The sequence below is a fragment of the Vicia villosa genome, unplaced genomic scaffold (genome assembly GCF_029867415.1).
Source record: "Vicia villosa cultivar HV-30 ecotype Madison, WI unplaced genomic scaffold, Vvil1.0 ctg.000030F_1_1, whole genome shotgun sequence".
NCBI lineage: Eukaryota > Viridiplantae > Streptophyta > Magnoliopsida > Fabales > Fabaceae > Vicia > Vicia villosa.
In genome coordinates, this window is record NW_026704964.1 from 1,011,438 (window position 1) to 1,023,970 (window position 12,533).

The 12,533-nt window shown below is 33.5% G+C and overlaps 1 protein-coding gene across 1 annotated transcript; it reads right to left on the minus strand.

Annotated features, from left to right (window-relative positions):
• Positions 1–2,327: 2,327 nt before the first annotated feature.
• LOC131622469 (peroxidase A2-like) lies at positions 2,328–5,103 on the minus strand. Its single transcript, XM_058893506.1, has 4 exons — positions 4,828–5,103; positions 4,519–4,710; positions 3,107–3,272; positions 2,328–3,014 (listed from the first exon to the last, which is right to left on the minus strand). The coding sequence occupies exons 1-4, from the start codon at positions 5,050–5,052 to the stop codon at positions 2,536–2,538; spliced, it is 1,062 nt and encodes a 353-aa protein (XP_058749489.1). The 5' UTR covers positions 5,053–5,103; the 3' UTR covers positions 2,328–2,535.
• Between the last annotated feature and the right edge of the window lie 7,430 nt (positions 5,104–12,533).

Here is a 12,533-nt window from a genome sequence, read left to right on the forward strand (position 1 = left end):
AACTCTCTGTGTCTTGTTTCCTTGTGTCAAACTATTTTTTATATTTAAAAATGGATGCAAATCTTTTGTTCGTTATCATTGAAAAGTTTGTTGATTTCAATGATTTCGATCGTTTTGAACTAAGAAAAGATGTTAACAAACAAAGGTTGAATGATTACTTTCACATTCTACACGGCTCCATATACACTAATCTTGTTAAAGAGTTCTGGATGAATGCCTTTCTTGTACCAGCTAGTCATAATGAAGTCATCCAGTCCTATGTCAATGGCTCTAATTTCTTCATTACTCTATCATTGATTGCTATGACAATCAAGTGTCAAGAGACGTGTAAGTGTATTGAACATTATCAATTCAACAATGTCTACTCAATCCAACTTCACTAATTTATGCCAACCAAGATAAACCCACCAGTCCTGCTTCTCTACGCCCTATTGCAAAATTTTGGTTTCAACTTCTAGTGGCAAATCTCCATCTAAGAGAGAAACAACTGGAAACGCTTGTTTGGTATGACAAACATCTCTTGTACTTCCTCATCTACAACGTCAAAGTTAATCTTCCTCTTACCATTTTCAACTTCTTAAAGAAAATGATAAGCATTTCTTGGGAGGAAATGACTTATCTCATACCATATGAAATAGTTGTTTCTGAACTTTTCTCTAAGTTAGGGATAGTTAGGAATAATGTTGAAGTTGAGTGGACTGAGAAGTGAGAAGTTTGAATATGTGAAATAATTTTCTCTATTGTCTTTTTTTTTTTATTATCAATGAAACATTTCCTTTTTTATTATTGCATATTCTTGTTTATTGATAACAATGATTTTGAGAATTTATAATTAACAAAGAAAAACATGGAATCTGAAAAAAATGCCAAGTGATAAACCATTGAAATTTTTTTAAATGCGGTAACGGAGATTCGAAGCGACATACCTTATAGCTATATTACCTCAATTCTCCAAAAAAACCAAGAGAATATGTTTATAATTTTTTATGCATAAAAAATGGCGCTCACTTATAGTTTTGTTAGCTCAATTTTTTATAACACTGAGGTAAATGTTGTTTATTTTATTAAAAAAAATCAAACAAGGCATTCCCAAGACATATACTCTCAATTTTTAGCATGTTTGAGATGAAAGCTTCGTCATAAAAAGTGTTATTCGTTGTAGTGTATAATGTCTTGTCATACAGTTACGACGAACATAATCATCATCCATTAGACTATCTAGGCGACAACGATAGTAGTCAGAGAAATCAATTTCATATACCCCGCACAACCTTGTAATCAATTCAGAAAATGCAAGAGGAGACTTTGATACAGAATGCACAGTTGTCCATATTTTGTTAGAGATTATGGTGGCCACATCTTTTTCTACCGAGGTACCAGATGAACTGTGTCGTTCGTAAACTTGCAGACGAGATGTTTAACTTAAGAGTGGCATTGTGTAAGAGGAAAAATCAACCACATTTGAGCTTCCGTGTTAATTAAGTTAGACTTTTAAAAATGGATAGGTTTACTCGACCGACGTATTTCATAAACTTCATTTTCAATACAAATGTCAGCGGCTATTCTATTATAATTCCAATCATTTTTATGAACCTCCCATGAAAAAGCTTCTAGTCCTCGTTCAAGTAAATCATATGTGTCTTCGAAATAATCAAGAATAGCATCTCTGTCATATGAGATTGTTCTCCCTCTTACGCATCTTCTTCCTGCGGGCTTGGTATTTTTATTAGGGTTAAATATATTTTTGTCCCTACGAAATTATTACGCGCGTAGTTTTAGTCCCTACTGTAAAACTAATATGTATTTTTAAATGATTCTTTTACAGACATGTTTAGAACGTTTTAAAAAGTTTCTTGGAAAAAAAGGAACTCAAAATTTATTTTATAAGCCAAAATTTTCAATATTTTTTGAAATTTGAAATATTCATATTTAATTCTTCACATTTTAAAAAATTCTAAAATTTAGTAAATAAATATTTTACAATATTATAAACATGTATAAAAAATTATTTAAAAATTTAAAAATTAAAGAGTAATTAAACAATTTTTAAAATTTTAGAAAATAGTAAGGAATAAAACTTCAAGCATGAAGCTTTTAGAAGGACCATTCATCGATTGAAAATTTTTTAAAGACTAAAAATGTAAGGACACATATTTACATGGATCCGTGACATATTTAACTTTTTTCTAAAATTTTATTATTAGGACCACATTATTTATCCAATCTCAATTATATTATATTCTTTGTTGTTGAAATAGCTTAAGTTAAACCACATTTGATATCATCATCATCATCGTTAGTAAAAAAACTAGTACTCAATACTTAAGTCTCCAAACCATATCTCGTTTTTGTATAACACATAATTATTATCATAATATAGGAAAATAGATATTACAAACACTGCATCAATGGCCATATTGTACAAAGTACAAAACTATCACCATCCATCACAAAAGCACAACACGCACATGTGCTTCTAAAACACACTCTTTATTAGGTACTTTAAGCTCATGCAACTTGTGTTAATTAAATTACTTAGTATGAGCTAACACCATCTTGTGAAGATTCTCTAGTAACCACTGAATCAAGTCCAACAGAAGCCCCATTAATAAAGTTACACTGTTTTCTAATTTCACCTTGAGATCCAGTCAACACACCAATATTACCCATTTTAATCATTGAGGCCTTAAAGTTTACAAAGAAAAGAGTTTGATTGTTGTTGAAGCTATTGACAATGGCAACAGTGTCTGCGCCCGTAGTCGAAAACAACTCTTGGTCACTCTGAAACAAACCCTTTTGAACTTGAAGATTGGAGTAGTACTTTGAGTCGAATGTATCGGGAGTGGTTAAGTCCAAATTCGCGAGGGTGGTACCCGGTCCACCATTAGGACATAATGCTCGCAGTGTTTGCAAGTACGTCGTGTTGAGAGTTGGATCGGGATTTCCAGTACTACTAAAATTGTATAATCGATTGACGAAGAATTTGCATTGACCTCTACCGATCGTATGAGCACCTAAAATTGACACATAGAGTATCAGATGTCAGTTCAGTGGTAAGAGTTTGACGGAGTTTAAATATAGAAGACTATTTTGTGTAAGATTATACCTGAGAGTGCAACTAGATCAGTAGTGTTGAGGCCTTGACGGGAAAAGAAGTTTTTTAGTTGATCAAGGGTGGAAGATGGACCTGGAAGATTTTGATTAGCAAGTGATTGATTTGCTGTTAAACTATCTCTTCTTCCTAATGGAACTTTCCAATCAGGACCTTGAGCCTGTGAATCATAAGTTGATAGAAAAAGTCAGAATCACAAGTAAAATATGACAGTTAAGCACTAGTATTATAGTTTAAATTTTTTTGTTTTTAATTATATTTTTGACTAATATTTATAATTATGTTTTGCATTCTCATGACATTATATTTATGACAAAAGTGTATATATCTATATTAAAGAAGAATAATCTAGTAAGGTTAGTATTTTATCTTTTCTGATATAACTGATTATTTTGTGATTAGATTCATTCAAAGTAAACTAATATGTGTATAAATCGTTATCATAAAACAATGATATAAAATGAGTTGGAGACCATATTTTAACCAACGATTTTAAAAAATTAGATCTGCGCATCATATCCCTCTTAAAATGTTCTAACATTTACTTTTCAATTTAATTTAAAACTCATATATAAGATAATGCAAATAGGGACGACAAACAGGTATGACCTGTAATTTGGATAGAGTGGACGTTGAGGATGTGAATTTAAAACTTTAGTTATTTCATTAAAAAAAATGAGAGCGGAACAGACATGTAGACTTTTCACCACTAAAGGTTAAAAGATTAAATTTTTTTTATTAATGTCTGTATTTATTAAAGGTCGGAAAAAAATCCTACAAAAAGTAATACAATACAGACATATTTAGCGGATCGGACCCGTGTTTTAACCAGGACCGTCTTTGAGGGCGTGCAAGGCGGACTACCGCACAGGGCCTCAAATTTTTTACGATTAAATCGTAACTAAATAGGGTCTCATAAATCTTTGCCACTGTTAAAATGGTGGTAAATAGAGCCTCTAATTATTTTGTCATGGTTGAATCATAACTAATCTACACAGGGCCTCCAAAAAATTGAGACAGCCTTGGTTTTAACCCTTAGATGTAAATTCTAATGATCAGCCTATACAACTAAAAAAAAAATATTATATTGAAAACTAAAAATCTATTAGTCATTTTAGAACATTTTAGGTGAAAAGAGAGTTCATTTCCTACATATAAAAAAACATTTATTAACACCCAGTGAAGAGAAGAAAGTACAAATAAATCCGACAAACAAGTTTCCATCAAAAGAAAATTCCAGCAAATAATTGTACGTTTTTAAAAATGACAAGACTCTTTATGTCACTACCATGATAAAAATAGAACAAAAAAAAAAAATTCAACCAAACTTTATTTATGGTAACTATTCTCAACTCTTGACTGCATATCAAGAACTGGAACTCTAGAACTTAATTTATAGAACATACCAGAACAGATGAAATTTCAGCACTAAGGGCAAGAATATCCGCACAAGAAACTGTGTTAGGACAAGCACTTTCCACTGCAGTTTTGATTTTATTCACAACATCCAAACCTCTTATCGAGTTGTTATTCGGAAAAGCTCCTTGCTCACTCACAATTGTCGAAGTATCATTCAACAAAATCGATGCATCACAACCCTTCACAAAATGATTATAAAATATATGAGCTAAAATTTTTTAATTTTTTTTTACGCTACTTGGCATGTGTTTATTATAAAATACGAATCGAAACGACAAGGGAGGTAAAATACATACTTGAACAAAGCAATCATGGAAATGAAGCCTGATGAGACTAGCAAGAATACGAGGATCTGTCTTGGAGACGTTCCTTAGAACTTCGCGAACAACGGAATGAACAGATGGACAAGAGGTTTTGTAGAAGGAAGGATCAAGCTGTGCATCTGAAGAGGAAGGTAACCCTCCAAACACAAAAACTAGACAGCACAAAGCTGTGACTGTTAGGTGAAGAGAAGAGTTCATTGTTGTATTTTTAGTTTTGGACAATGAAACTTGTGCTTGTGCTTAGCACGATTATGTTTATTTATTTATAGAGAGAAATGGCTCGTGAATGCAACGTACATGCATTTAATTTTCTGCTTTAGTTGTTTAAATTAATGATCATAATTGAATATTGAATATTTTAATCATGTTGATCTAACTATAGAGAAAAAAAAAAAAGAGTTGAAATTGATGTCGAATGTGAGCAGGTAAACGTTGAGAAGCACTGAGACGTAATTGAACAATTAAAATGTCATAATTTCTTTTTTAGTTTTGTTTTTTTAGTTAAGAAAGTAATATATCAAACATTATTCAATTAAATTCAATAGATCCTAAATGTTTACAAATTTATTAATCGTAAATTGGTTCAGTGGTGATTAACGTTGAACTTAGTAGGAAAAGTCACGGTTCGATCTCCCGCAGCTCCAGGTTTGATAACCAAAAAAAAAAGTTTAAGTTATTAATGCTTAGTGTATGTTTTCTTTTTATCATTGATACTTGTAAATATACTATTATGAGTCAAACAAATAATACATGGGATGGGAACTAAAGTCTATTTTAATGATAATAACGAGATATAACAAGAAAATTAATTTGAGTGGTCCATTAAAATATTATACAGATAATATCATCAATAAATAGTATTTGTCCAGGAAATTTCCAAGAACCTCTCAAAAGGAAATAATCAAGAATTTAAAGCTATTTTTTTTGCTTGGTCAAAATACCTATAATAAAAAGTTCAAGTACAAGGCTAGAAATAAGATTTAAGTCCATTTAAAATGTTAACCCACATGATTCCAAAGATTTTGTTTGTTGTGATTTGTGATGCCATTTTTTATCAAAAAAGATTCCATTTCAGTACTATTGTATTATTCATATTATTTATCTTTATTAGCCTAATTTTTTATTAAAAATCCGTCAAAGTTTTATTTTATTTTGTTACAAAACTCATTGTTGAATCAAATGTATAATGTAGACCACTTCTATAAACTTTTATATAAATTTAAATCATATATAATATAGGGTTAAAAAGTTTGTGGTCTCTTAAATATATTAAAATTCATTTTTAATTTTTTAAAAAATTTTCTTCAAACAATCGTCTTTGTAATATTTTACATTTACATTTCTGGTCTCTAATGTTAACGTCTGTTAATAGAAGTTAGCGTGACACATCACTTGAAAGTTATTTGATGGATGAAAATACACGTGACAATATAGAAAACAAATCAAGAGAGGATGGCTAATGTCTTCTCTTTTCCAGTCCACCTAAACCCTAAAATCGTAAACACTATTGCCTTTTGCCGAACAAATTCTTCCCTAAACTTGATCTAACCAACCTTTAAGCATACAAAATCATTTCCTTTCTCCCATTATCAAACATGTCTTCCAACAATCTGACTACTGATTCTTAACTACACAAAATAATACATTTTTTCTCCATGTTGTCTTCTATTCATAACCGAGAGTGATTCCTTAGTTCTTCAACCTAATGGAGCATAAGAGTGCCGAGGATGGGTGGAATAGAGTAACATATATGAGGAATCGGGACATACAGAACGAAGAAGCTCAAGGTGGGACGCAGCAAAAGGGAAAAGAAACGGAAACAGCGATGCTAAAGATGAAACAACGTTCTTCTTTACGGAAATACCAGAGTACTATGGAGAAAAAGAGATGTTCAAGATTTTCAATGATTATGGGGATGTGGATGAAGTGGTGATCCCGACGAAGAAAGATATGATGGGAAAGAGATATGAATTTGTAAGGTTTTTCTGGGTGGAAGATGTAAGGGTGATGGCGGGGAAACTAGATAGCATCATCGTTAAAGGGAAGGAAATTTATGCTAATGTTCCAAGATTTCAAAGGGTTCATGTGGTCTTCTTGAAGGTCGCGATCTAAAAGGGTAAGACAACATATGAGATCGTTTCAATCCAATGCAACCAATAGAAGAGAACATGATATAGGGCCAAATGGGGGGAAAGATTATAGAACATATGTGCAGGTAGTGAGGGATAAAGAGACGGTGGGAAAAAATGGTGTAAGAAGAGAAAACAATGGGGAGGGTAGGGCAAGAGAATTTTGTTGGAAGGAACCCAAACCTGAATTTGCATACTTGGCATATACCGTGAAAGGCGAAGATCTAGATAGATCCAAAAAGGCGTATGTAGGTGTTGTATCTGAAGTTGGGATGACATATAATATTCATGCATATGGAGGGGGTGTTCACCATCATTGTAACTCCACTAGGGGCTAACCTATGTCTGTTAGAGGAATCTGAAGAGAGAAATTAGGGCGTTGGTGGAGGAGGTGAAGGGGTGGATGGAACAATGGTTTAACAAAATAAAAGAATGGACGTCTGAAGCTGTGGATAATAAGAGGTTAACTTGTATTCGATGTTATGGTGTACCATGCCATGCATGGTCCGCATATTTCTTCGATTTCATAATGTCTCCATTGGGTAAGTATTTGTGTTTGAATGAAGAAACTATTAAACACTCTAAGATGGATGTGGCTAGGATATTGGTGAGAACCAAGTATTCAATAAATCTTAACCAGGTCTTTAACATTGAAATCAATGATGGAGTGTACAGGATAAAAGTGGTTGAAGATGACCATGGGCCAAAGAGAATAATTATGTCAAAACAATCCAGAAGCTACAAGTAAAAGGTATGATTATAGAGATACATACGATGACTCTTCGAAGGAGGTAGGTGGCACGTGGAATACATATGTTGAGGAAGAGGATAAATAGGGATATTGGATAGAGGAAAGTAGTGGTCAAAAGAATGATGAAGGCATCAGGAAGGACACAACAGGAGGTAAGGCAATTGTCATGTTGGATGGAAATTAACAAGGGAGTTAAATGTAAAGGAAGTGTGCACACTCCATTCTCCTATTTCCCGTGCAGAAAGTGAAAGAAGCAGTACTAATGATGGCAATATGGCAGAGGTTGGTATATAAAAATCAACTGTAAATGAGACTTTTATTGTGGAGAGACATATTAGTAGGGAGGGGGCTAGTCAAAGGACAAGGGACAACATGGATGTAGAGAGAGAGAGTCACAAGGCAACAATCAGGAGGGTTTTCTAATAATGGGCTAAAGGGATTGTTTGCCTAATAAGAAGAGTCTGACCTAATAAGTGTTATTACAATTACTTAGGGATGCATTACTGTTAAAGGCCAATCAACTAGTTAAAAGATCCAATGCCAATATGGATATGTCTCAATCGTACTTTACGACCCTCAAACCACCAAAACCAAAAAAGAGTAGGAATGCAAGTGTTCAGACAACGACTTCTACTAGAGGTTCAAAAGAATTGTCTAATCATTTTTCTGGCGTGTCAATCTTATGCTACGAAAGTACCAAAGATTCAAATGTGCAACAAGGTAATAGAATATCCTTTGGGCAGTTGGAGACGGGATGTGGCGGGTAAAGTATGGAAGATAATCAAAGACTTGGGAATATGAGCTAATGAACGGGATGTTGTGTATGAAGAGGTTATTAGAAGTTTGGAGATTAAAGATAAAAAAACCAGGCTATTCAACAATGAAAGAAGGTGAAATCACTAAGATGATATGAATATAGTTTCATATAATATAAGAGGGTGCAGTAATTTGATGAAGCTTAGAAGGCTAAGTCTATTACTAGATTAAGGAAAGGCAGATATTTGCTTCATATAGGAGACAAAGATCCAAAATATAAAAGATCAGATGGCGGCCAATCTTTGGAATAGTAGAGATAGTGAGTGGTCAAGAAAATATGCAGTAGCGCAATCAGGAGGGCTAATCTTCTTATGGAAAGAAGGTGTTATCCAACCATATTCAAACTTTGAAGGAGAGGGCTTCATAAGCATCAATGCGATGTGGAAAGGTAACTTATGCTACTTCATTAATGTCTACTCATCTTATAGAATAGGTTTGAAAAGAGAGTTGTGGGAAAGGTTTCCCTACCTTAAATTCAATTTAGAGCCGGGAGAATGGGTTGTAGGGGGGTTTAATTGTGTGAGGAGTTGTGAGTAACGTGTGGGTAGAAATTTTGCTTCAAAGTCTACCAAATTGAGGGAATTTAATGAGTTCATTGATCATACGGAATTAGTGGATATCTCGGTGGTTGAAAATATTTTCACATGGTCAAGTCTAGATGGGGGTTCTAGAAGTAGATTAGATAGAATATTGTTGTCTGATAATATTTGTGACTGGTGGAAGGTGCAAAGGTATGTTGTGGGTGATAAGGGATTATCTGACCATAGTCCAGTTTGGATTTGGGAAAATAGTCTAGAATGCGGACCAAAACCCTTTCGAACACTTAGTTATTGGCATGAACATAAGGATTTATAAAGTTTTGTTAAATAAGAGTGGGATTCTTTTGTTGTTATGGGGTATAAGGATTATGACTTGAAATAAAAGTTGAAGCTCTTAAGGACCAGACTCACATGGTGGAACGGGGTTGTGTTTGGGTGGGTGGATCTTAGGGTGGTTGAGGTAGTGAAAAAGCTGAATTTGTTAGATACCAATGCAATAATTATGGATAATAATTTTCTAGGTGAGGAGAGAGAGTTGAGGAGGGTTTCTTCAAAAAAAGATTTTGGATACTATTCACCATAAGGAGACAATGGAAATTAAAAAATATTTTGAGTTGAAGTTCAATAAGATTTTGTTGACAGACCCCTGTTCTTGAAGGTGTGGAATTCAAATAATTAAACTTAGATGCGAGAATGGGTTTAGATGTGGAATTTACAAGGGAGGAAGGTCACCAATGGCAATGACTGCATCATTTCTAGATCTGACCCTAAAGGTGAATATTCCACAATCGCTATCAAATTAAAGGCATATATGTTTAGTTAATAACATGTATGAAATATTGGCCAAAATACTAGCTGCAAGATTGAAGAGATTAATAGGCTAAGTGATATCAGAATATCATACATCCTTTATTCCTGGCAAGAAAATATTAGATAGAGTGTTGGTAATCAATGATATATTGGATTTAGCCAAAAGGGAGAAGAAAGACTATCTATTGTATAAAGGTAGACTTTACACAAGTTTATGATTGTGTTAGTTAGGGTTACTTAAGGTACATGTTTAGAATATTAGGCTTTGGTCCTAAATGGTGTAGGTGGATGGAAGCATTACTGTTTGAGAGTGGCATGTCAGTTCTGGTAAATGGGAGCCCCACAATAGACTTCAAAACCCAGAGAGGGCTAAGACAAGGTGATCCATTATCACCATTTTTGTTTGTAATAGCTGTTGAAGGTATAAATGGTTTGATGAAGATTGTTGTTAGGTCTCAAATGTTCATAGGTTTTAAGGTGAATGAGCAGGAATCATACAATCTTTTGTAGTTTGCTGATGACACTCTACTGCTTGGAGAAGCTTTGTGGGAGAATCTATTGGCAATTAAATCACTGCTAAGAGGGTTTTAGATGATTTCTGGTCTTAGTATTAATATGGTGAAGAGAAAATTGTATGGTATAGGTGTTTGAGATTAGGTAATGAAAATGTCTTCTTTATTCGTTAGCTATAAAAGTGACAAGATTCCTTTTGATTTTTTAGGAATCTCAGTTGGGTGCAATCCAATAATAATTGAGGCATGTGACCTTTTCATAAAGCAGATCAGAAGAAAAATCTCAACTTGGAAAGGAAGACACATTTCCATTGGGGGAGAGTTACCTCGATGAACTCTGTTTTATGCAATTTACCAATATATAATTTATCTTTCTTTAAAGCTCATGTCAAAGTCCAAATGGTTATTAGGAGCATTCAAAGGAAGTTTATATGGCAACGCAATGAAGATAGAATAGGAGTTGCTTAGGTCATTTGGAAATCAATGTGCTTGGATAAACAACAGAGGGGATGGGAGTCAAATATGTAGGTTTGTTTAATAAGGCATTACTAGAAAAATGAAAATGGAGACTTTTACATGACAATGAGGCATTATAGGTGGGTCTATTGAGGCACAGATATGGGGATCTCCATAACAACTCTGTGAGATTTAAAGATAAGAAAACTAGATCTAGAGAATCATTATGGTGGAGGGGCTTAGAATTGGTGAGTAAATAATACAGGAGGTTGGAAGATAGTCTTGATAAATTGGTATGTTACAAATTAGGAGATGGTGTGAAGAATTCCTTTTGGAAATCTAGGTGGATTGGGAAGGCACTATAGTTGACCAATTTCCATATCTATTTGAGTTAGCAGTAAATCAAGATGATTTGGTTGTTGATCATGGCTATTGGTAGGAAGGGATTTGGAGGTGGAGAATTTTAGTTTCAGGTGAGGATACCGGCAAGTCTCTATGCTATTTCTAATTACCCACAAGTCATCAATATATAAGTAAATATTGGTTATATCTTGTGCCATGACTTTCCCATAAATACCATATTCAAATTTGCACCTGATGAATCCCAATTCGACTAGGTATGAATCAATATTCTTATTCCATGCCCTAGGTACCTGTTTGAGACCATAAAGCGCTTTATGTAACTTGTATCCTTTCCTTGCTTCCTCTTATCTCACAAAACCAAGAGGTTGTGTGGCATATACCTATTCATCTAAAGGAGCATTCAAAAATGTTTATTTCACATCTAAGTGAAATGTCGACCAACCTTACTTGCATGCCAAGGCTACCACCAATCTAACAATCTCCAATCTTGCTACTAGTGCATATACTTTAGAGTAGTCGACTAACTCTTGAACACCCACTTCACTTTGATAGCTTTTGTGTGTGTTGGCAATTCGACTAGATCCCATGTGTTGTTTCTTTCAATTGCTTGTAACTCTTCAACCATATATGACTTCCATTGTTTATTCTTTAAAGTCTCGCTATAGTTGATTGGTTGAACACATGCAAGTAAAGAAAAATGAACTAATTATCCACCTTTTGTTACTTCATCATCACCAACTGTAACATCCATAATTTAATTAATCATTTAATTAAATTATTTTTGGATTATTTATTGATAAGTTGTTATATGTTGCGTTGCTAAGTTGATTATTTAGTTGATTAGTCGGTCGGTTACTAATAGTATCATTTAGTATGATTAATATTATAAATAATATTAATATAAATATTAGTGTTATATGAGATTATTTGTGTTGGGCTTATTTTATAGTTGTGTGTAGTAAAGTGGGGGTGTGAAATTAGGCCCAATAAGAATAATAGAGTAAAAGTAATATTATATTGGTTAGTTGAATAAAAATAAAAATTAGAAGTAGTAGTAGGAGAGTTTTAGGTTTATATTAGAAAAAGAGGAATAAGGGTTTTGGAGAAGAGGAATACGTAGAAGCTCAAGGAAGAGGCAAAAGCTAGGATTTGATTAGAGAGTTAGAGCAACATTCAATCCAAGGTAAGAGTGGGGTTCTAACTCTATAATAGGGTATATGACGAATAGTATGTGGAATTTGGGTTGTTAAAATTGTTGTTGTGTGTGTTGATTTGTTGTGAATGTTATAAGATTGATGCAATT

Bases quoted from the DNA above. Each gene is read 5' to 3' on its own strand.
- LOC131622469 (XM_058893506.1), bottom strand. From the start codon at position 5,052: ATGAACTCTTCTCTTCACCTAACAGTCACAGCTTTGTGCTGTCTAGTT. The intron at 3,273-4,518 runs GTATGTTCTATA...TATGATTCACAG, and splicing joins CTGAAATTTCATCTGTTCTG to GCTCAAGGTCCTGATTGGAA. The intron at 3,015-3,106 runs GTATAATCTTAC...TGTCAATTTTAG, and splicing joins TGATCTAGTTGCACTCTCAG to GTGCTCATACGATCGGTAGA.